The sequence below is a fragment of the Oryx dammah genome, unplaced genomic scaffold, assembly GCF_014754425.2.
Source record: "Oryx dammah isolate SB20612 unplaced genomic scaffold, SCBI_Odam_1.1 HiC_scaffold_7, whole genome shotgun sequence".
In the NCBI taxonomy this organism is placed as follows: domain Eukaryota; kingdom Metazoa; phylum Chordata; class Mammalia; order Artiodactyla; family Bovidae; genus Oryx; species Oryx dammah.
In genome coordinates this window covers 36,295,871-36,321,209 of record NW_024070191.1, presented here as the reverse complement: position 1 = coordinate 36,321,209, position 25,339 = coordinate 36,295,871, and the positions used below count along the sequence as shown (strand labels likewise).

General features: G+C 42.6%; 1 protein-coding gene across 2 annotated transcripts in view; it reads right to left on the bottom strand.

Annotated features, from left to right (window-relative positions):
* Nucleotides 1-3,546: 3,546 nt before the first annotated feature.
* HOOK3 (hook microtubule tethering protein 3) overlaps nt 3,547-25,339 on the bottom strand; it is an 81,824-nt gene continuing 60,031 nt past the window's right edge. The window contains exons 15-23 of one of the 2 annotated variants that reach the window (XM_040243266.1): nt 23,364-23,504; nt 18,265-18,352; nt 16,028-16,033; nt 14,076-14,110; nt 11,980-12,062; nt 10,852-10,952; nt 9,606-9,710; nt 8,829-8,900; nt 3,547-5,682 (exon numbers count right to left, since the gene is read on the bottom strand). In XM_040243266.1, coding sequence (XP_040099200.1) covers nt 5,542-5,682; nt 8,829-8,900; nt 9,606-9,710; nt 10,852-10,952; nt 11,980-12,062; nt 14,076-14,110; nt 16,028-16,033; nt 18,265-18,352; nt 23,364-23,504 — 772 coding nt within the window. In that variant the 3' untranslated portion in view covers nt 3,547-5,541. The remainder of the gene's footprint in view (nt 5,683-8,828; nt 8,901-9,605; nt 9,711-10,851; nt 10,953-11,979; nt 12,063-14,075; nt 14,111-16,027; nt 16,034-18,264; nt 18,353-23,363; nt 23,505-25,339) is intronic. The other variant, XM_040243267.1, reaches the window with a different exon arrangement.

Genomic DNA, 25,339 nt, shown 5'->3' with positions numbered 1-25,339 from the left:
CTTCTCTGATGATTTCCTCTTCAGACCCTGAACACCTAGTTCAGAGCTGGGCAGTTAGGTTACCAGGTATACAAAGGCTCTCCTTGAATACATACACATAGGAAGTCTACTCTTGTCTTTATTTTAAACAAGATTTTCTGCGGGGCCACTATGTATAATTAAGGCAGACATAAAACTGAGTGTATGGTTTGTAAACTGCACACAGCAGCAGAGCCAGGTTACTGCTACAGAGCTGGTAGTGAGTTTCAGCCACCGGAGATGTCTCATCTCATCACACCATCCTATCTTCACAGTCTTAAAGATCTATCTTAGATTGAGTAATGGGTTACCAGTTTCAAGATCAAAACTGATGCTTTCCTCTCCACTCACAAACATGTACAGTTAATCTATGCCCAGTGAGTGCCCCCTGAAAGGAAGGACGATTAGAAAATAAATTATTTTTGTCTACTCTTTTTAACAGAATGACCATTTAATAAAGTCAGAAGATTTTATGTAAACTATTACTTTAGTATTACTATTAAGACCAAGTGTAGGCTGAATGGTGTCAGCACTTCCATCTGCCTGGATATTTGTTTATAATTAGGTCTTTTCTTCTTCCAATAATCGACCTACTCTCTAGGAATGGATCTGCCTTGGCAGCCTTAGATTACTTTCTCAGAGTTCTATGCTGTCTTACATGTAGCATTCAAATGTATCTCATAGGATATTATTGGAAAATGTTAGAAGGCAGAGAAGTACGCAAGAGAGGCATAATTGCTGAAACAGAATTCTTGGGAAACACTGATAGGCCGCAACTGCCAGACTCATATGCTTGCCATAATTAGGTTAGGGTCTCTTGTTTCTCAAGCAATGTCCCTTCTCCATCATTTTAGGTTCAGTGTGAAGAATCCAAGTATATTTCAGGGTAACATTAAATACAAATTTTAAAGCTTTTATATTTATAAATACATGGGAATTGGGTTGATAAAAGGCTGTTTTAAAACAAATTATTGGTACATATTTCTCAAGAACATAATCAGTGTCTGAAAAGAGATGGCGGTCATCACAACTGTCCTGTCCTGTCCTTTACTTTATGGAAAAAAGGAGCAAAATTTTGACCCTTCCATGATTTAGGGGAATGGGGAGGGGGAGCTGTGTCAGTAGCAAATTATTTTATGTTTTTTAGGCTTCTGAGAAATAAACATTATTTATTGCACAACTTAACAATAAAATTACCGTGCTTAAATTGGTCACTAAAACATTTTCAAAGTTTTCAACAGAATGAACATACACCAATTATTATTTAAATATGCTTTATAGAAAGTAAAAAACTGAATGACAGAGAATAGCCTCCCTCATATAAAAAGCGCCATGATACAAAATATTCGAATCATTATAGTTACAAAGAGTAAGCTCTGAAACTGCTTTCTAAATGTAGTGAGACTGGGCTGTACATCTACTAAGATAGGCTGCCATTCTGACAGCTGGAACTAGAGGAAGAGAGATGATCATTATAAAAAGGGAAAAAAATGGAAAAAGCACGCTAAAATAATTTTCAAAGATTCTGAGATCCCCTCTTATTTTGTTCCTACCCTGTGGGGTACCACACAGACACCACTGCTGAGAAATGCACTCCATAGTTCCACAGCCATTTCTAGGCAGAGTCACTTTGTAATTTGAGGATAAAAAGTCAAAACGTGCGCCCACAGCTTAACGAACAGACAACAGAGCTCATGTTGCTGTTTTGCTCTCAGCCAAAAAAGCAACAGGCCAAGCGCTGTCCTCTTCCGTTAGGGTCACAGAAGCTCTCATCTAGGCGGCTCTAAACTAACGAGGTTTACACTATCTGGGTTACGAGTGCTTTGTCAGATAAACCTCACGTGTTCCAATTGGGGAAAAGTTCTAACACTCCCAGAGTCTGAGATCTGGACCACTGAAGATTCAATGCAGGAAGTTAGGATACGTTCAAAAATTTAAGAGTTTTGCTTCAAGACAATTCTTATATTGGGATAAAGATTTTCAAACTTTTAACAGGGTGTTCTCTTTAAAAGATGAATGCTTGTCAGAGAGCAAGAGAGTCCAAAAATTATCTTGTATCATTAGATGTGAATAAATAAAACTGCAACTGAGGAGGAAGTGTGAGTAAAAGAATTCATAAATAAAAATGTACCTCTCCTTCAACCTAAACCCCGCTTCCCTTCACATCGCTTACTGCTGGTCTGTCTGCAACAGCACAGAGTCGCATGCCTTCCTGCTGCCTGCTGATGGAATGTGGGCGGATGCTTCTGAGTGGAAACATTTAGCTTAAGTTTGTACAGTTGAGCTGTTACTACACAGACAAAGCGCTTAAGACCTCAACAAAACAACAGCTGACAATATCATCCTTATTATAATAAATCATCTCACTAGCCAATTTTATCAAACAGAAATAATTCAATCCTGATCAGTGTTTAGAAAACGGAGCCTTGAGACTACCCTGGTGGTTCAGTGGTTAAGACTCTCCTGCTCCCAATGCAGAGGGCACAGGTTCGATCCCTGGTAGGGAAACTAAGATCCCACATGCCACGTGTGGCCAAAAAAGAAAAAAAAAAAAAGAAAACAGAGCCTTTATTTTGGGACTTCTTTTTTTCTTGGTTATTAGGTAATCAGACAAATACTAAAAAGATATGATGGAGTCTGTATGAGTTCTTGTAAGATATGTACAACTGTATTTTTTATTCTTTTAAAGATGTGGTAAACTGTAATATTTGCTGGATTTTCTCCCCCATTACAAACTTGTTAAATACACACTGCAGAATATAAAATTTAAGCTTTTGTGGTCTTTAATTACTAGCTTTGTATTTTCTCACCCTGGTTAGAAGGAAAACAGAAAATAATGTTTTTGTTTAGAAGAATTCAGACCTGGGGTGATGCCTCACCCCACCCTTAATGCAGTAACTCTGTGCTGACTCTGTGGTGCGTCAGGACTGGCCCCACTGCCCCAGGGAGGGTGGGCTTCAGGGAGCCACTGCGCATGGGCATCTGTCCAGCACGGCCCAGCCCAGCTCCCGTCTACCTAAGGCACCCAGTGTCTTGCAACCTGCAGAGAGACCGAGCGTTGGCACAGACCTCCTGGAGATTAACAATCATCACTGAGGAAAGAGAAATCATAAAACCCTGCCCAGAAGCTGGGCCAAGGAAATAGGGTTCTTACTAGGACAGCGCAGTTTATTCCTGCTTTTCAAAAAACATCACAGAATGTTCAGAAATAAAATTTCTGCTATGGAATGAAAGCAATATATTAAAACTTAAGGTACTGTAAAGGTGAGTGAAGGTTATGAATGTAAACACCAAAATAATGGGATGCTGAAGAAAAATGGGATGGAAAATTTCCTTCCAGGAGCTTGGCACCTTCCCATGTAGAGAAACAAATCTGGGTAAGTGGGTGGGTCGGAGGCCAGGACGGGGCTAGCAAACAGAGAATTAAAATGAAAACTTCTATCTCATGGGATAGAATCCACGTAAGAAACAGCTCAGGGACTCTGGTTTTAGTCTATCTTATTCTGCAGGTGTATTTACCAGTTTCAATTTTTACCATGGTTAGTGTTCATGCCTTATTTTAAAACAGTTGGATCTGTTCTCTAATTTGTGAAATGAGGGGATGGGAAGTGGTGGGGTGGGCAAGGCTGAACCATCTTAATCTTTTATTGTCAAAACATTCTATGGGCTTGGCTCTGCCCAGCCTCCGGAAGCCCCAGGATGCACCTACTCACATGGTTCTGTCCTTCACTGTTAAGTCCTCCCGCTTTTCTTCTATCAGGTGGAGGCATTCACACTGAGCTCAGACTTCTGTACTTAACGTAAAACATTAGCTCAATGCAAGGAGTCATTCCTGCACCCTTTCTAATACCTTTCTTCAGGTACAGTTTCCGAGGACAAATGAAAACACCTAAAATAATTTTAGGTCCGTTTTCTTAAAAAAAGGAAATAAGGATTTAAAATCAGACATCCAAATATAGTTTCTGAAAATTCTTAACTACATTTAGCTTGATTTAAAGTTACTCATTTATATTTAATATACAAAACTAAATGAAACCTGAACTTCCAAACAGCAAGTACAAGAAATACAATCTTCTTAATAGGTAACCTATCTAAAATCAAAACCAAACAAACGATCAACCTAATTTCAGTAAATTTTTGCTTTTAAAAAATGGGCTGTGGTGCAAAAGAAAAGCTGAAGGGGAATATATTTAATATAATTTGGGGCCAAATATTTAAGCCAATATGGAAAGCAAGCCAGAGACATTTCATGTTCAAATGAATGATATTTTGCATTTATATAGCACCTTATATAGTCAAAGTGCTTCACAATCTCTGTTACTTGACAGCCATTCATCAATGTAAATAAACAGTTTATAATCTGTCAACAAATGTAAACACTTTGGGGCAACCAAATACCCGAGAGAGAATCTGCTCGGCAGCAAATTCTTAGACTCGTCCACAGAATTAAGAAAGAGACCTGTCATAAACGTCACACACAGGAAGTCTCACTTACTGATCTTAATAACTGATATTAAGATGTTAAGTATTAGGAATTAGTGAGAAACAGAAGGGTCTATATTAAGGAATAAGTAAGACAAATGAGGTGCAAGTCAGCAAGGAAATTACCCCGAAGGTAAGGCTACCTGTGACTCTAAGTATATAAAAAATAAATCATTTAGATGTGGAAGGTGGTTGAAATTCAGTGTTATCCCCATTGCTAGAATCTGATCCTCAGTTACTGTGGTATTCCAAAACAAGAAAAAAAAAAAAAGAATGTACTGCCTGATTTTTTTTCTTCTGTAACTTCTCCCAGAATAGCCTAACCAACACATTCACTTCTGCCAGCAAACAATATAGCAGGAAATAATGAAATTCTATTTATGTTTTAAAAATAGTTTCCAAATCTTCAGACAAATTTAATTTCCTATAAAACAATGTGAAAACTCTTTTTTTCCCTCTAAATAACTCTCTCAGGTGCCTTGGGTGAGAGCTGATTAGCACCTCTGCCGATGTATTTATGTCTTTGCAAAAAGTGCACTTGCCAACCATTTTATATAGTAAATATCTAAGTTATTTGAAGTGCATTTGGAAAACAATTGAAAACACAGATTAATACATCATAAAAAGATTAATTCCCTTTAAACAAAGACATTCTTAGAAAGCATGGTAACACAGAGGCACGATAAAGAATATAAATTGTATATCAATTATTGGCAGAAAATCTAATTCATTACAAAGCCTACACTGTTGGGGAAAGGACATTTTCGTACAAAGAAAAGTACTACACTAATGTACAACACGTTTAATTGGGCATTTAAAAAGTTTTTGGCACATTAAAAGGAACTGACAGGACTACAAAATAAAGGACTGAGAAACTAAAGCATTATAGATACAGAAGAGAAAGTCCTCAAATGAGACACGACTAAATGGTAACATAAAATAGAGACGGAATACAAGCTGGCTGAATTTCCTGAAACGCCATGACATGTAACAGAAGTGTGTGCTGAACGCGGGTGTTTTTATCCCAGCGGCGGGACTCGTCTACCTTGCGGTGGCTGGCTGGACGTGGCCCGGGTAAGACCTCCGCGTGCTGGTGGCCTGCCTCTGCCTCGCCAGGAACGACTGCCCTGACCCTGTGCTAGCAAGCCTGTCTTCAGCCGCCTTTTTGTGCAGAGTCATCCCCTACATCACAGGTAAAAGAAATCATCAGAAAACAGGGGAACACACTTTCACAGGGGAAAACGATCATGCAGAATTTGTTACGTGGGGTCAAAAGGCACGATTTAATCTGCAATTCTCTTCATTACAGATTAAGGTCTTAGACACATTTTAGTTCCAACAATTAGGTACAAATCTTCCTGTGGAGAAATGAAGGCTGAATTTTCTGAATTTACAATAATCCAGATGGTAGATAATAAGAGATGGATCTTTGGAATTACATCACCCACACGAAATCATACACCCTTCCCTTTCAGATCAGATGTATAAAGTGATTTTCCAAGGCAGAAAAAGGGCAGTTGATTGGTAGCAGCTGATTCACGTGGGGGAATGGAAATTACAGGGTTCAGGTAGAACAGAAGACCACACAGCACTTGTCCTTTGTGAAGGCGGAGAGTCACACCAGGTGCAATACATACCACCGCGCTGCTTTTCTTCCCAGGCAGACTTGCGTTCTCAAGTTAAGGGAAGCTCCTGAGGGCCCCGACAGAGGGCCCACTGAGCGCAGGGGGCTTTCCTGAGGACTGGAGAGGAGCCCACCCGCCGGGCCCAGGACCTCTGAACAGGAGGGAGGCAGGCTGCGGCCCTCTCTAAACTGGGAGGAGCGAAGTGAGCACGCTGAGCAGATGGGGAAAGACGGCCTCGGTGCTCACTGAATGAGCTGGAGAGAACCCTGGCCAGAGGAAAGGGAGGAGCCGAGGGCGGCTGGCTCCTCTCGCCAGTGACTGCAGACAAGACGATGGGAGCAAGTGGACGCTGGCGACAAGGAGATGGAAGGACCAGGGCCAGGAGAGGCAGAGAGACGCCCAGAGGAGCTGGGCCACCAGCACAGAAGACGAGATACACCTCCCATCACCGGTCAGCTCCACAGAAACAGGGGTCAGGGCTCAGCGATTTAGGTAGGCCCAAGGACACAACATCCTCCATTTTCCCAATGAGAAAATCCAGGATGTGCTTTTCACTCAGCTTGAAACTAAACCATTTAAGGATCTGAAGAAAATGGACAAATATCTGTTGGTAATATTTAACCTACTGGTTTGCCTAATATATTAATAATTATATTTTATTTAAAATATACCTTTTTTTTTTAAACTTTCATAATCAAAACAACTTATTCAACTTCTTGACACAATGTTTAAGATCTCAGGATCTCAGGATCACAAGGCCATTCTCTGAGATACTTAATACCTTTCAACAGGTACTAAGCTACTCATCACCTTCATTTCCATTTCAGTGGTCTGAGATGCAGAACTTTCTGAATGTATATATGAAGTTCTTGTTGTTGTCGCTTTAATCACTTAGTTACATCTGACTCTTTGTGACTCCATGGACTGAAGCCCACCAGGCTCCTCTGTCCATGGAATTCACTAGGCAAGAATACTAGAGTGGGCTGCCATTTCCTTCTCCAGGGGATCTTCCCAGCCCAGGGATTGAACCCACGTCTCCTGCACTGGCAGGTGGGTTCTTTACCACTAAGCCACCAGTGAAGCCCTATGAAGCTTTTCCAGCTATCTTATCTGAACATAACTTGTGAGATCCTACTGGGAGATATCCCTTCATTCTCTGTGGAGTTGAAAACTATCAATAGGATTCTTCTTTAATACCATATCACGGAGTAAATCAGTTTGGTTCCATAATACGTGAAGTCATAAAAATCAATCAGCTACATGAAATTACTAGTAAGGACTGAGGAACCAAGCTCCAAGGCTGCTGCTAACTAACCCTGACGGAGGACAGAGAGGAAACAGCACGGGTGGAGTCAGGACCAGTTCCCAGAGACCTCCCTTAAATATAGTTTTTCTTACTTTTTTTACATTTTATTTTCAATTAATCTATATTAACAGTAGTGGTACCATAAATCCAGTAAGATTTCCTCTTTTCTTTTTTAAAATTGGGATAAAATCTTAAATATGTAGCTTTAACCAAGGCAAATAAATATAAATGTGGACATGGCATAAAATTGTGTGAATTTCTGACAAAAACTCAAATCACACTATTAGCAGACCTGGGACACTAACCTTTAAGACACAGTACCAACTGTAACTTTAAAATGGTATAATTTACAATTATAATTGTAAAATGGTATTGTGTCACGAACCCAACTACAGGGTCAAATGGATATGGGGGAAAGGAATCTGTCTCAGGCAACTAAACTCACATCTTAAAAAGGCAAAAGTAGTCGTGTTGGGAAGAAGAACAAGAAAAAGAAGGGCTGCCCTGGTTGGCTCGGTGGTAAAGAATCCACCTGTCAATACAGGAGACATGGGCTCAATCCCTGGTCCGGGGAGATCCCACACGCTGTGGGGCAACTCAGCCCGTGTGCCACAACTGCTGAGTCTGTGCTCTAAAGCCTGGGAACTGCAGCTGCTGAGCCCACGGGCCCTAGAGTCTGTGCTCCCAACAAGAGAAGCCACAGCAGTAAGAAGCCTGCACACCCCAACTACAGAGAGCCCCCCATCCCCTGCACTGCAGCCAGAGAAGAGCCCACATTGCAACAAAGACCCAACGTGGCCCAAAAGGAAATAATAAAGTTATTAAAAAGACGATGAAGAGGTCTAGGAAAAAAAATATTGAAAAAAAGTACAGCATTCGTCAAAATCCATAGCTCTTCGTATCTGGAAAAATCTTATTAAAAGTCAAAATGCTGGTGAGCATTTATTTCCCCCTGCCATACGTACATTTTTTGTGTGTGTTGGAAAATTCAATTTCAAAGCCTGCATTTGTTCAGGGTCCCACACTGAACATTTACCAAACCCTGTGAGACAATAAGAACCAGTCCTGCAAAGCCAGTGAAATAGTCCCACAAAGGAAACCTACTCCATCTGTGTTTAGATATGATTGAAGTCACTATGCCCAAGGACAAATGGTTCTGAGAGACAGAAATTTTTCCATCCTTCAGGACAGTGCCCACAGTGTGCTAACCCCGTTTATGGTGGGTTCTCGTATCTGCTGTTCGGCCCTAAGATCACCGTTAGGGTTTTGTTAGTGTGTTAGCACGGCAATTACTTTTCGGATTCATTCGGTAGAAGGACTTCTACACTAAAGGGAGTGTAACAAATAATACATATTCCCTGAACTTTGCAAAGTGCTTTGACGTGTTATTTTCTTACCATGTTGTACCAGGCACTGACAATATATTTCTCTTCCATCTCTCTTTGACTCTTTGTTTTCTCATATTCTTTCTAAAAAGCAAGCACATGTAAGCATGTAAACGTGAAAAACATTCAACACTAGTAAAAACCTAGTTCATGCCCATCTAAATTCATGGGCACAGCTGTACACCAAGGTCCACATCCACAGAGTCAACCCACTCCAGGCCCAGAACAGTAAACACAGGGCTTCCCAGGTGGCTCAGTGGTAAAGAACTCTCCTGCTAAGGCAAGAGACACGGGTTCCATCCCTCGGTCAGGAAGATCCCCTGGAGAAGGAAACGGCAATCCACTCCAGTGTTCTTGCCCGAGAGATTCCATGGACAGAGGAGCCTGGGGGGCTACAATCCATGAGGTCAGGGGTCACAAAGAGTTGGACACAACTTAGCGACTAAACAATGACAAAAGCAAACAAAAAGCCATATATTCCAAAATAGAAAAAAAAAGACAAACAAACAAATCCATAGCATTTATACTGCATTAGGTATTACATTGCAGGCAGATTCGTTACTGCCTGAGCAAGCAGGGAAGACCTTGCATAACTAATCTGGAGATGGTTTAGAGCACATGGCGGATGTGCAGAGACTGTATGCAAATAGCTGCATTCACTACTGTCTACAAGGGACTTATGCATCCACAGACTTTGGTAACTGTGCCCTACAGATGTGGAGACTGTACACAGCAAGGCTTCTAGAATCAAAAATAAAAAAAATCAAATGTCTTATCATATTAAACTACCTCCAATGAATGGAACTGCCGGTCCCGCTCCTGGAGCTGATTTTTAAGAGCTTGTATTTCTGGTGCTGCTCCTTGATTTTGTTTAGGATCCAAAGTACGGATAACCTGCAAAAAGGAATAAAAGAAAAAAATTTAAGTCTCAAGTCTACAGTGTGTAACATCTACGGCAGCAGTTATTTAAAAAAAGAAAAGATCAACGTTATGAGAATCCAAAGCCATCTCATGACGACACTTTAAAATTTGAATGTATGAAATGACTGTCACAACTTTTAATTACAGAAAAATTTAAAATTAAGTGAAAGAGTCCATTACAAGAAGTAATTCTGGCTTAAAACTCATCAATCACAGTACAGTAGACACGAATGATGGCAGTCTCCCCTTTTCTGGTCCTCTGACTTGATTCAGGGGCCTCTGCCTCTGACCAGGTGTGTGAGCAGGGAACGGGGCTCGGCGTCCACATGCCAGCCACTGTGACCGTCTCCTCTGCCAGAGGCTGGGGTTTGTACTTGGGCGGGGGACACAAGTCTAGCTGGGACACCTGCGGGCTTCCGGGAAGGGTCTTTTTGGCCCAACAGTTTTACTATCAAAACCAGTCAAGCCTGCAGAGAAATGATCAAGTCTATAAAAAACCTGAGAGCGCAGAACAGTGAAACCGAATTTCCTTTGACACAGACTTCTTAGGCTCCCCCTCCACTCCAATGCCTACTTCTACTCTTCATAACATGGATTTTCATCCCAAAATCTGGATTTATCCAATGACTTTCTAAAGGTAATTTATTTAACTGGTTCCAATAACCTCATTCTCCCTGGGAACTGCCAGCTGGGCCCAGCAGCCAGTTTAGATTCAGGCTGACCACGGCTGAGGCTCTTCGGGAGGCAGAGGTTGGTCCTCCTATGGCATGCAGCTCATCTTTTTGTTTTGGTCGCACAGTGCGGCATGTGGGATCTTAGTTCCCTGACCAGGGATCGAACCCATACCCCCCGGCCTTGGAAGTGCGGAATCCTAACGACTGGACCACCAGGGGAGCTGCTCATGCAGCTACCATGAACTATTAGGCGAGGTGAGGACTGTCCCTCCTCTCCTACACGGAAAGGGGCTTTTCTCTTGATAATCGGAAGTAGTCCGGGGCTGGGGCACTTTTGGTCCAGTCTCCTCGTGCTCTGAGAGGTCATGGTTCAGACGTGTATCACGAGACGTCACTGGACCACGATCGGAAAGCAGTGAGACCCGCCAACTCACACTTACGCTTTTGGCTTTCTCCAGGTACTTCTTGTACCGTTCTTCCATTTGCTTCATCTCCTCCTCCTTCTTCCGTAAAGCTTCTTGTAATTCTTCAATTTTTAAGGCTATTGATGAGACAGTAGACTGTAACAACTTTAAAAATACTTCAACTGACAAAACAGGAAATAGTTTTAACAGCTTCGAGAGACTGTTTGGTCTATTCTTATATATAATTTTATTTTTTAAAATTCACAATCTTTTTTTTTTTTAACAGAAAGCTTTTCTTAGAAATAAAAACTACACTATGGAAGTACACAAATTATAAAAAGCATTCATTGAAGGCTAAAGGGATAACAAAATGTGGTCTATGTATACAAATAGTTGAATATTATTCAGCTTCAATCCTGATATACGCTACAGCATGGAGGCATTATACCAAGTGAAAACGAAAGCCATTATGTGAAGTGAAATAAGCCAGACAAAAAAGAACAAATATTGTATGATTCCACTTATACGAGTTGTATACAAGAGTCAAGTGCAAGGGACTGAAAGCAGAATGGAGGAGACCAGGGGCTGGGGAGAGTGGAGGTGTGGAGTGGGTGTTTAATTAGTAGAGAGTTTCAGTTTAGGCAGATGAACAGGTTTGGGAGATAGACAGTGGCTGTATGGCATCGCAAATGTACTTAACATGTCACTTAACTGCATACTTAAAAACGGTTAAAATGGTCATTTTTATGTTATGTATATTTTACAACACGAAAAAAGTAAAAGTCTGTATTGCTCCCACCTCCACACAAAAGAACTGATAAAGTCAAGTTATCTACATGTACAAATATCGACAAAAGTAAAAAAGTCTGGCTGACATACTCCAACTGCACTATGAAAATAATTTCATAAAATATACATTAGCATTCACAGTTAAGGAAAAATCACAATGGAATTAGAAATCTAAGCACTAATGCATAGATGACCCCCCCCAAACACACACACACACACTCTCTTTCTATGCTTTCTGTGAACAGGGCACATTCCTTAATTGCTAGAAAATATAATAGGGCCTATTTCTAAAAGAACAAAATTTTACTTAAACTTATTATCATGAGGGTAATGCATGGCTAACCAACTGAAAACTGATAATCAGGAAAAACTCACAGCTGTTGTTAAATCTTGGCTCAAGATCTTCGATGATGGCCCTCTTCTTCTGCAGCTCATTGTTGGCTTCATGCAGCTTCTCTCTGTAACAAAATATGTAACTCTGTCACCTACTACTGTACTTTCTTCACTTGAAAGATGTAAGTTCCTTATTCCTAGGATACAGTAGCATACAGCACACAAATGCTATGAAACAAAGATGCAAAGACTTAACCAACATAAACATATTAATATTTTCTAAACAACTAAAACATAGAGACAAAACTCTCACAGCCTGAGATCGCAGCCATCCTTTCAGATAAACCTTCAGCCCGGGGGGCCGAGTTCAGCCCGTGGCCCGTTTCTGTGTAGAAAGCCTTTAGGACACAGAGCCTTGGTTTACATACTGTCTATAGTTGCTCTCAAATCAGAACTCAGTGGTTGTGACACAGACTATGGTTTGTAAAACCTAAAGCCATTGCTTTCTGTTCCTTATAGAAAACATTTCTGACTCCTGATCCAGAGGGTTGCAGAGTCTGGGACTGTAAATACCACTGTCAAGACTGTCGTTTCTCACCTTGCAGCTTGTGCTAATTTGTCATGGGAGCTATGGGGAGCTAAATACAGGCCTCCCCTTCACTAATAAGGCGTTTTTGATGAAGATTTTTACCATGAAAATGACTGAATACAGAACCATGGTCAGACAGTAGTTTTATGAAACAACAGGTATTCTATTTTCTGCAACAAAGAGGTGGGAAATGACAGAAGGACAGACTTCAGCATGAAATTCTCCCTGCAGGTAACTTCCCAGTGGCTGGGAGGTGACAGGTGCTCTTCTAGAAGTTTAAGAACTGCCCAGGGTTAGACTTGCTACCAAGTGTCAGTGGCTCGGAGCACTCGCTTTCCCCATATTGAAGAACAAAGCGGACAGCATGCAGCAAACTGCCAGCCCGGAGAATTCTTTCCAATCCCCGCAGGACAAGCACACGAGCTCTGTGGCACCCAGGGTGTCTGGTTCACCACAGCCCACCAATGGAACACTGCACCAGGCTGGCAACCCATGGCCACCCACACTCATCGTCTGTAAGGACAGAGTTCAGCCAGGGTACGACAGAGAGAAGGACTCAAGTTGACACTAGGTGTGAGAGAAATCACAAAACACGCCTAACATCGTCAACCTCCGATAAAGAGGGACAAACACTTCTTCATGAGAAAACAAATGTTATATTTTTTAAATGGAATCTTCTAGATTAAAAAGTCATGTTCGGGTATGCTTGAAATGCAAGCAAGTGTTTGAAAAGCTGCTACTGTGACAAGCTTAATGATACTTTAAAACATTTATATAAAAAGGAAGGTTCAGTTGGCCACAGACTCCAGAGCTGGCAGAGTGAAGCCTGGGGGCCAAATTCAGCCTGTGGCCAGTTTCAGGGTAGAAAGCTTTGGGGACACAGTCAGAGCACTGGTTTATATACTATCCACGGCTGCCTCTGAGCCACAGCTAAGTGGCTGTGGCTCAGACCATGGTCTGCAGAACCTGAAGCAACTGCTCTCTGTTCTTACAGGAAACACTTCTGCCTCCTGATCCAGAGGGTCACACAGTCCTACCTGGGACCGTAAACACTACTGTGAAGACAGAAAACTCTGGAAGCTCACGTAAGAACCCGGTTCTAATGCAGCAGTTGGTTTGGTTCAAGGACCTTGGGTGCAGATGACCCTTTAGACGAGGAGACCCCCAACCCTGGGGCCACAGGCTGGCACCAGTCCGTGGCTGGTTAGGAACCAGGTGGCACAGCAGGAGGTGAGCAGCCAGCGAGGAAGCTTCATCTGTATTTACGGCCGCTCCCTGCTGGTCGCATCCACACCTGAGCCCTGCCTCCCGTCAGATCAGCAGGGGCGTTAATAAATGTCACGTGCTTGAATGATCCCGAAGCCATCTCCCCCTCTCCCTGTCCGTGGAAAAACTGTCTTCCATGAAAACCAGTCACTGTTAACGTGTCTCATGATCGTCTCTACCTTGAGGGCACCCGGGCCCCCGCCTACATGCTCTGTAACCACCAACACAAAACACTTCTTCTCTGGACAACCCGACAATGGGCCGCGACAGCTTTTATACTCACAGATGCTCTTCAAGCTTCTTCTTTAGAAGAACTGACTGAAAATGGAAAATAGAAAATAGTTTATTACTTGACATTTTAACGAATACATTAATTACTTTTTTTTTAAAAAAAATGAAGAGTACTTGTTCAGGGTAGAGTGTAACTCTGAGCAAGCCCTCAGTAAGTTCTCTGGTCAAAGTCTGAAAATACATGATGTACCCAAGTTTGTTTCTCTCTGATAATGGAGACAACAGCTCATAAGTGATAGCAATCAGTATAAAAAACCCCAAAACTGCATATCTGAATTCTCTATTTATAGCCAGGGAAATGAATAAGAAAGTCCTTCAGGTACAGACCTAATATTTCTGGACACAATAGGCAGGTAAAGTCTAACAATAGCAATAGACTTTCCCCAAGACTTTTTGGGATTCCCTGGTGGCTCAGACCATACAGAATCTGCCTGCAAAGCAGGAGACGCAGGTTTGATCCCTGGGTCAGGAAGATCTCCTGGAGGAGGAAACGGCAATGTACTCCAGTATTCTTGCCTGGGAAAATCCCACAGACAGAGGATCCTGGTAGGCTATAGTCCAGGGTCACAGAGTCAGACACAGGTGAGTGACAAACACATACATAAGATACTTTTTATCCACTATATTGTTTTCCGTGTGTCATGGGATCAACTTATGCAAACACTTAGTGACTTAATCAGAGATTTCTGATATGCACAGGCTGCAAATAACTTATATGATGGAATGGGAAAATGAAAGAAAAGTTAGCCACAGCATTTAACATGCTGGGGAATGCAGCTTTGACTGGGTATAAAAAAAAAAGTCTCCTGAGATGCAGGAGATCAGAACGTACACAAAATGAGCAAAGAATAATGGCATTCCATACAGGACCTCCAAGTTTCATGATCAAATTCATGAATGAATTTCATGAAGCAGTCCATGTTGAGATACATGGTTACATAATTAATTCGGCTGAATTCAAATACTACGGACTGTCCAATTAGTGCAGCGCCGCACGGGGGGACACAGCCCTCACACCGGGCCCTTCCAGGTTCAGCCCCGACTCGATAATCACTGCTGTAATCGCTTACTCCAGCCCATTCTGAGCCAGCCCTGGAATATTCAAATGCCTGCTCTGCTGAGTGTGTTAACTGCAGCCAGGTGAATGGGCCACAGCGTTCTCCACCACTGCGTCCCCCAGGCAGAGAAAAAGACGACAATCCTGCTGGCTTTTGATTACTGCTGTCCCTTCTCCAGTGCCAAGGGTGAAATGAAGACATTTTTAAAAAACATCTTAGCTTTCATTTTGCATTTATGTTTTTATTAGGCTCTAAGAAAAATTCATTGTCAGTGTTTATTCTTAGATAGTATGCAGGAAGTAAGATGATGATTTAATGAGCGGTTACCAGGCCAGGCATGGCACTGAAGCTTGTCGCAGGTGTTGACTTGTGTTAACCTCACCACAGTGGGTGCCACCAACCCCTCTCAGGGCTGAGGAAGGTGAGGCTTGGGGGACGCCCGGGTGTTTCCAGAGGCCAAGCCTGCACTAGAGCCCAGGCCTGCAGACCCCAGCGTCTATGCACGGCCTTCATGTCCCTGCCTCCTGGGCCGCAAGCCTCCCCAGCTGAAGACTGGTACTCTATAAAAGCGTGGTAGAAGGGGGCCAGACCGTGGCAGCAAGCTCGCATCAAAACACTTTATAAAAACAGACTAGTTATAACACTGGGGTAGGAGAGCTGTGGGGAGAGAAAGGAGCCAAGTTCCTTTCAGTCTGACTTGTTAGGTTTTTGATATCCTTCAAGTATCTTAATTGTAAAGGACACAAACCTATAGGTAATATTGGTTATCTTCACTTTGCATAGAAGCCCCGTAATTGAAAATTTCAACAACGTCAACTATGATGGCAGATAATGCATAAATCAAACACTGCTCAATATATAGAAATGAATAGGAAGCCATACTTACAATAGCCTTGAGCAGAGACCATGCCAAGAGATAGAGAGAACACATTAGTATGAAGCATACACAGCAGCCAACAGGAGGAACGATTTAGTAATTCATGAACAGAAGTAAAAGACATGCATTTTGTTCAAAAAGAATGTACATTTTTCTTTCTTCTATGATCTCATCCTGTCTTGTTCTCTGGAGTTTTATACACTGTGGCTAGCTCAAGTTATCCATATGCCTGGATAGAACCAATGCTTTTCTGCTTCCACGCTAAAAATAAATGACATAAAAAAAAATAATAAAAACGTGCAAACCATGCTACTCTGCCTTAAGGTCACACGCCTATGCTTTTGATAACAGAAATGGGGAGAAGCTGTGTTGTTCTTCAGAGAGGACCCATCTCACTCGGCAGGTGGCTCTGTGTATTGCACGTTTGTTGAGGCAACACTGTAGGCTGAGTGAGAGATAGAGGCAAATGCATGAAACATCTGCTGGGGAAGAACCATCTTCCTCCACAACGTGAGCAGCCAGCCTATTCTCAGGGTGAGGAAAGCTTCTATCTGAATCTTTATAGAGTACAGAGCTCTGAGAGGAATGTCAGGAATTTACAGCAAAACATCTCATTAGCATCTCAACAGTCAAATAAACTAATTTATGCTAACAGTACTTTTAGGGTTGGCAACTCATTTCTGAAATATCGTCTCCTGAAGTAGTGACACGCAGCATGTTTAATTAGATTTCATTCCCACAGCGGTGTCTCATCAGGCCATGTAAAACTATTTTTTGCATCTTCCTGTATGGTTTAATATTAGAGAAACAAGCTTAGCGGGGATTGCTCGGAGGCTGAGCAGACACTGATGTTTTGCCACGTTCGCTTCCTGTGACCCACACATTCTTCTCCTCTGTGCAGATCAACAGGAAGTCTCCTCAGGGTTTCCGAGACCAAAACCAAGACTACGTTTACCTCAGTTTAAGGGACCTGGTAGTGCTGAACGCCACGTCACTTCGGCTCGCCTCTAAGCCCCTCTTGGCGAGGTTTACTAGTATTCTCACACCCAAATGGAGGCTCTGCTTGGCATTTAGCGTTCTGGATAAGGGCATGTGTAAAAAGCAAACTAGTTCCATTTTAATAAGGGAATGAGGTAGTTTAAATGCTGGTGAGAATCTGGGGAACTGGGAATCCACGTGGGGAGCTAAGAAGGACAACACATTAGAGGATAAGCTGCAACCTGTGACCTCAGAGGGCACGTGGCCAGCGTAATCCAGACTGTGATTAAGGAACCCAAGAAATCAGGTCACGGATGAGCTTTCGGATCTCACACCCTTAGGCCTTGAGCAGTATCGTTTTGTCTTCACACTCTCTTACATTACTAAGGCTGGATGAAACTGGATGGGTCTACAGTTTTGATGCGGAGCACCTAGAGTGACTCCAGCAATGAGAACAACCAAACAGGTTTATACTCAAAAGCCAGCAGATTACGCTGGCAATGGGAAAAAAAAATCACCAATTGACGGAAGCAAAGATTGGTCACGAACATTCACTTTTTATCCCCTCTTCACGTTAGTTTTGAGCACTCTGCAAGTGTAGCTCTATTGTACACAGCTCATTAAATGTACAGGATTTGCAAAACATGACTTCTGCACGCCTTCATCAGACCCTGATGGCCGGGAAGCAGGAAGAGGTAAAGGAGGAGCTGTTTCTGCCTCCACATTCGTGCTGTATCCTAGGTGAGTGCCCGCCAAGCAGGCAGGGGTGTGACAGACAGGCAGAGGGAAAAAAGGTCAGCGAGCTTCTATCTGAGCGTGTGTGTATGTGTGTGTGGCCAAGGGCAGGGGCAGAAAGAGGGACTCATAAACCTGGAGAGGGTAGGATTCTAGGAAGGGCATTATTTTCATAAAATCAAATTTACATCAAACAGTGCTACTGTTCAATGCTAAGACTGTGTGAGCACTTTTTTTTTTTTGGACCAGAAGGAAAATCAATACTCTGAAAACTGAGTTGAGCATTCATGGAACACAAAAGCCCAATTCCTTAGCTAAAAACTACAAATGAACTTCTAATTCCCAGCAGGGTAAATCTGAGACAAAAAGCACTGTCTGGTCTTTTTATAAGCAATGTTAGTAAAAGGAAAACAGTTTCTTTTCTATAACCAATATCATCACAATTACATTGATAGAGACCATTAAAAAAAAAAGTCACAGCTTTTCTAAACATTATGAAACTATCGGACCATCACTGTATAAGTAAGACTTACATCTTCTGCCTTTGAGCCTTGATCTTGTAAAGACTTTTGCAGTTCTTCCACTTGTGACTGTACTTCTAGGAGTCTTTGATTCACCAGCCTAGAAATCAAACGTACATTAATTTTCCAAGTTCTGACTGAACTTATACCTTTTCCCTTAGGTTTTCATATAATGAACAAAACAAAGTCTCATATTACAGTCGGAGCAATTCACTTTTCTCATTATTTTTTGTGTGGCTTGAAATTTTGACGATGACATTCAATGCAGTGTTTTTGACAGACACATTGTGTGGAGTTGGTATACTTGTGCACATATATTCATTTGAAATTCACTTCAATATGCATTTATTCAAATGACTGCTCAGTGTAGTGCTAAAAGACCCTCGTGGGATGTCCCTGGCGGTCCAGGGGTTAGGATTCAGCACTTTCACTCCCAGGGACCCGGGTTCAGTCCCTGGTCAGGAAACTAAGGTCGGGCAAGTCTCCGGGTGCAGCCAAAAACAAAAACAAAAAAACTGTACTTGGGGAGGCAAGATGTAAACAAATAATATACAAGATAAATACTTCAACACAGCAGACAGACGTACAGAGAGGAGTGAGAACTGCTCAAAGAAGTGAGGACCACACCTAATAGCGTGGAGGAGTCAGGCCTCACCTGAGCGGAGACCAGAACAAGAAATAAAATGCTTGTGTGGTTAATGGTGGAAAGGGGATTCAAGACCGAGACTCCAGCACGTCCACAGCGCACAGAAAGGGAGCAGGCACAGTGAGTTCAGGAATGATACGGCTGAATTCTACGTTATGACAGTTATGAGGGGAAGGAAGCCTGCAGAGGAAACCAGAGGAGAGGCTGGGCCACCTTGTGTGAAATTCAAGTGTGTTTTCATTTATCCTGTGCTCAGTTGCTCAGCTGTGTCCGACTCTTTGCCATCCCATGGACTGTAGCCCGCCAGGCTCCTCTGTCCATGGGATTTCCCAAGTAAGAATACTGGAGCGGGCTGCCATTTCCTATAATTGGGCCTCAAATTTGGTTGCAAGGGAACAGCCCAGCCAGCCTCTAGAAATGCTGACTCTGGAGCTCTGTCTCCACAACTTCTCTATAGATCATTAGGCTGCAAGGGTTGGGGGACTAGTGGGTCTCGGGTGATGCTGAAGGAGCCGACAGTATTTCAGAAAGGCCACGGTGCTCTGCAAATCGAAGAGATCATCTTGGAAGGCGGAGAGCAGCAGGAAAGCAGGAAGCCCGGGCGGAGGCCACCGCAGTGATGACCACGCTTCGGTGAAACAGACGGGGTCAGAGGAGGAGACGCGCAGAAAACACAAACGAACAGAAGGAGCGAAAAACAACCGAGGATTTTACTCTCAGCGACCAAGAGCCGTTTACCGCGAAAAGGAACACAGGAGGAGCAGGCTGAGCCGCAGCACAAAGACACCTGCTCGCTATTTGTTGAAAATGGAGCGACGGGAAATGCCTGTTAAAATGGCTGGACCCGTGCAACTGGCGCACAGCAGGAGGGCACAGCGGACCCTACAGACCCAAGGGCCGTGTGGCGACGACTGGAGCCATGAGCGTGAACGACAGTGGCCGCAGAAAGTGCGGCCCAGCGCACGAGAGACCAGGAAGGCCCCCAGCAGATCACCAAGCAGAGGGCGGAAGGGACGGCTCACCCTGGAGAGGAACCAGGGACTCAGAAGGAACGAGCCAGGGCTGTTCCTGAAGCCAAGAAGAACTGAGGAGGGGGAAGTGATCAGCAATGAGCACAGTAAGGGGGGAGGAGGAGAAGTCCAGGATGCTCCCACGGGGCTGGCGGGTCTAGTAATAAACACTTTAGGAAAAGACAGATGGCCCCCAATTACGGACAAAACAGGGCAATGACTATTTAGAATCCAAACGGCCAAGAATCTCAGCATGAAACTTTTTACACTCAACAAGAAATTCTTATTCTAAATCTCCAGCTGCTATAATTTAGGGAGAATCACAGTAAAGATATAAGAAACCTATAGTTATAACTGATATTTTTCACACAAAGGAATCTGCTTTTACACTCAGTGAAAGAATTATCTGAAAATTCATATTCAATAAGGGAACCGAGGGACATAAGTACATTACTGACTGTAACTTTCTTTAACCTTCTCAGGAAGCAATACGGAAAACATATCAAACTCTGAGACTATTTCAACTTTCCATCCTAGTGACTTTTGAAATTTATTTAGTCAATAAATATTACTACTAGTGTAGGCCACTGTAAATGTCATAACACATAGTCTAAAATACTGGTTAAAGTACGGATCAAGCATGCATACACATGTATGAAGCTATAACATGTATGTAAATACATATGAAAGAGTTCACCGCAAAAGAAGTGAGGATTCTACTGCCGACCTCATGGGTGAGAGATTCCGACGTGGCTCTACTCTGGATTCTTTGTGCCTCTCCTAATAGTGCTGGAAGGCCAGCAGGTATCACGGATTTTAACAAATGCCAGCTTACTGGCAAAACCAACCGGAAAAGACTTTGGAGGCTGAGCTCTCCTTCTAAGGTGAGGTATGGCATGAGCAAACTGGATTTACAGTCAACAGAGCTGTAAGACTCAGTGGGTCTGAAAGTCTGCTTGCATGGTTCTAGTCCAGGGCTGTCAACTCGTAGGAGGTTAAGGTAGAGACCAGGTAATGTAAGTACTTATTAAACTCAGCAAGACAACACATGATAATCCACCTAAGAGGAAAAGCATCCAGTGAGGGGGAAGATGTGAAAGAAAATGTTTTACAAATAGGGCAGAAGATAAACTGGTTGACTAGAGGTTTTGCAGTCAGGTAGCCTGGGTCTCAGTCCAAATTCCTCCATCTGCAAAACTTTAGTAAGTAAGACCACATGTTTAAGTAAGTAAGTAAGTTATAGTAAGTAAGTAAGTTATAGTAAGTAAGACCACACTCAGCACAGTGTTTGGAACGAACAATGGCTTAATAAATGCTAGCTGCTATTATTATTATTACTGTGTCAAGTCATAAAACCCACAGATGGCTGTGATATACAGGTAAGTTATTGGTGTTGCAATCTGATAAACCAACACAGCCGTAAATAACAGGCACTTGGGAGGTAACCAGTCATCTGGACGTACAAGTGCTATAGTACGAATGACAACTAGTTGTTCTCTTTTTAAGGAGAAAAGGGCAAAAGCTGTAGTAAGGCCTGTGAAAGACACGGCAAAGTGTTATAGATGTAGCAGGTGTTGATTCCCTGACAAGAAATTAGTGTCGGGAGTAGGCTCTCCTGACTAAGACGCTAAGATACAGTGGAGGCCGAGGATGGAGGGGTAATTCCAGGTGCTCTCACCTGGGCTCTGAATGATTGCCACCTATTTTCCACTGTTCTTATTCCTCTCCCTTCTCTTTTCCCACTTTTTCTAAGTATTTTTTTAATAAAGTACTCATTATCTATGCTCCTGAGAGCTGATGTACAAATGTCTACTTCTGTTTATATTCAATTACGCTCTAATAAATCACCCTGTTGTGCACACTGTTTGCTGATTCTCCCTCAGCAGGTTTAAAAATTAAAGTCAGGAAGAAAGGTGGAGTATGTAAAGCTGTCATAACAATTTTGACTCTCAAGACTGACTCATACCTGGAAAATGCCAAATCTATCAGGCATAATAAGCAAAGAATCTGTAATATCACATAAACTGTGAAACTATTTATAAAAATGTCAAATCCCTCAAAAAAATGACAGAATATCACAGCTCTAAGAGAAAGAAGAGACACCATATGTTTGGGATCTAAGAAACGTTTCCAAAAAGGAGAAGAATCAGAAGATTGTCACAACAAAATATAGAAGTAATCCTTGCCAGAGTAAGAGTTGCTTTTAAAAGTAGTTGGAATGACTGCCTACTGCAATACTCTGAAAACTTACAAGCAGGAAAGTGATGTGCTTATTAGATTTGCAGATTCTAAATTCTCAAAATAATTGAATTATTCATAAGATGATTTCCAACTAGAGTAGCAAGGATTAACAGATTAAAAAAAGAAAGCTCTATCAATTCATTATGAGGGTTCCCACTATTTTCCTTACACCAACTGATTCTTTGAAACATTAGCTTGTCTAAACAAGGCAAACTTATTATTCTGATCATGATGACAAAGTAAAAGTGTGTCCAAAGACTGTCAATGAATGGTGACATTATTTTATCCTCTAAGTTTTTAAAAAGATTTTATTTATTTTTAATGAATTAATTTTGCTTTTGGCTGCGCTGAGTCTTCATTGCTGCATGGGGGCTTTCTCTAGCTGTGGTGAGTGCGGGCTACTCTCCAGTTGTGGTGCGTGGGCTTCTCATTGCCAAGCCTTCTCTGCTGCTCTGGGGCGTTCGGGCTTCAGTAGCCGTGTCCCCGGGCCCTAGAGCAGGGGCTTAGGAGCCGCGTCCCCCGGGCTCTAGAGCACGGGCTCAGCAGCCGCGTCCCCCGGGCTCTAGAGCACAGGTTCAGGGGTCATGTCTCCCGGGCTCTAGAGCATGGGCTCAGGAGTCCCGTCCCCCCGGGCTCTAGAGCTCGGGTTCAGGGGTCATGTCCCCCGGGCTCTAGGGTCATGTCCCCCGGGCTCTAGAGCGCGGGCTCAGGGGTCCTGTCCCTCGGGCTCTAGAGCACAGGCTCAGGGGTCAGGTCCCCCGGGCTCTAGAGCACGGGCTCAGGGGTTACGTCCCCTGGGCTCTAGAGCACTGGCTCAGGGGTCACGTCCCCCGGGCTCAGGAGCCATGTCCCCCGGGCTCTAGAGCACGGGCTCAGGAGCTGCGGTGCACGGGCTTCACTGGTCCTCAGCACATGGGGGCTTCCTGGACCAGGGATTGAACCCATGTCTCCTGCACTGCCAGGCTGTTTAAGCTTCTAGTTTTAATTAGTGATTAGGAAGGGGGAACGGCAGGACTTTGGTATCGTTTTGCCTGAAGAACTGGAGATGGGGCTTCTATCACAGAGACACAGCCCTTTTGGGCAAATCTGCCCATAAGTGGGAAAAAGGACTCATGAAATGCAATGAAGGAGAACACTCTCACTTGCGCCTACAGCTCGGATCTGTGTTTGAAGGGATCAGATCACGGCGAGCGGAGTGGCCGCCGCGTCCTCACCTGTTCTCCGTCTCCAGCTCGTTCTTGCGGAGGTTGGCGTCATCCAGAAGGCTCTGTAGCAAGGCAATCTTCTCGTTGTCGGAACCCTCCTGGTTGATTTTCAACATCTTATTCTCATGCTGAAGACGAATGAGCTTCTCCCTGAGAGCGGAAGAAAAACTGATTTAACATGGTTATCAAAGTCCAGCGAGGCACTGTTACAGATTTAATACGTAGAACAGAAATGAAAAAAAAAAAAAGAACCTGCAAGAAATTTAGCTCCAACTGGCTGAGACAGCACATCACAGGTCTTAAGCCCTTTCTTTTTATAATAGAATTGATGGTGTGAAGATAAGCAATCTCCAAATATCATGATGTGTAATGAATGAGGTTTCAAAATCCTATTTTCTTTGTGATTTAAACATTTACACATTCTGCGAAACTGCTCAAAAGAAAAGCTGTATAACCACAAGAAAAAAAAATTTTTTTTGTAGTTCTGTGTGGCGATGGATACTAACTGAACTTACTCTGGTGATCACTTCACAACATATACGTATCCTTCATTCACACGTCAAACCATTATGTTGTATACCTAAAACTACTACAAAGTTCTATGTCAATTATATCTCAATTAAAAAATTGTATCTCTTTATTTTTAGTTTATGAGGTTTCTAACTTTTCCACACCCTTAACATTAGTGAAAATTATCACTTTTAATAGATTTTTGCAAACTGGAAAAGAAAATCTCACTATGTGTCAAGAATACTGACCTATGTCAATACTGGTCTATTAATGTATTGAGAAGTTTCACCCCTTGCACTGTTTCACCTTGGTAGCTCCTGTAGACACAGAGCATATTTTAATATTTACTGAGTAATACTCAATAAAAGAAATTTTGTTGGATTTCCATCATTGTTCTTTTCTCTCAGTTTAAAAATCCAACCTCATTACCTACAAACTTCCTTAAAATCTTTTTTTTTTGGACATAACCATTTATTTATAGGGGCTTCCCACGTGGCGCCAGTGGTAAAGAGCCTGCCTGCCAATGCAGGAGACATAAGAGATGCAGGTTTCACCCCTGGGTTGGGAAGATCTCCTGGAGGAGGAAATGGCAACCCACTGCAGTATCCTTGCCTAGAGAATCCCATGGTGAGAGCAGTCTGGTGGACTACAGTCCACAGGGTTGCAGAATCGGACACAACTGAAGCGACTTAGCATGCAGCATGCGTTTATTTACAAACGTTCATAAAAATAAGTATTTATTTGTGAAACAAATTTTATTGGTCCAATAATAAAGTACCATATCAGATGGCAAAAAAGTAAAAGGTATTCAAGATGCTTCCAAAATTGGTGTTGCATTACACACCTTCTGTACTTAAATGAATGCTAACAATAATAAATACTGTCTTCCTTTATTCAACAAATGTTTGAATGCTTATGGCAACTTTCACAGTTTATAAAACTTTTACATAACTGTTATTTTAGCTAATACCTCCAAGGATGCTATCAAGAATCAGGGCTGGTGTCTACTTAAAAAGGGGGAAAATTAGCCCAAATAAGGAAAAAGCAATATTCAGGATTAATCATTAACCTTTTGCTGGACAGCTGATGCTTTCCAAACACTCATTCTTATACAGCCAGGCATACACTAAAATAAATGGAATATTTAAAATACAAACGTAAGGAACTACTGAGGGAAGAGCAATAGAGACAGGACGATGTTTCCTCCTGTCTCTGCTTCTGTCTTCCCCAGACCATTCCTTGCACTTAGGTAATAAATCTCAGCGACTAAGTATTTTGCAGGCTGAAGGCTAAGCATAACCTTTGTCTTTGGGCCAAGTGGTTTCACGGCTAAATGTCTGCTGAGGACACCCGAGCAGAGATGTGTTTGTCTGCTGTGTATGTGTGAGACCCTGTCCTCCCCAAGAGAGAAACCAAGCTTCTGTATGGCCAGCTGAGAAGGTCTCTAAGGTGCTGAAATCAAGGACACAGAACCT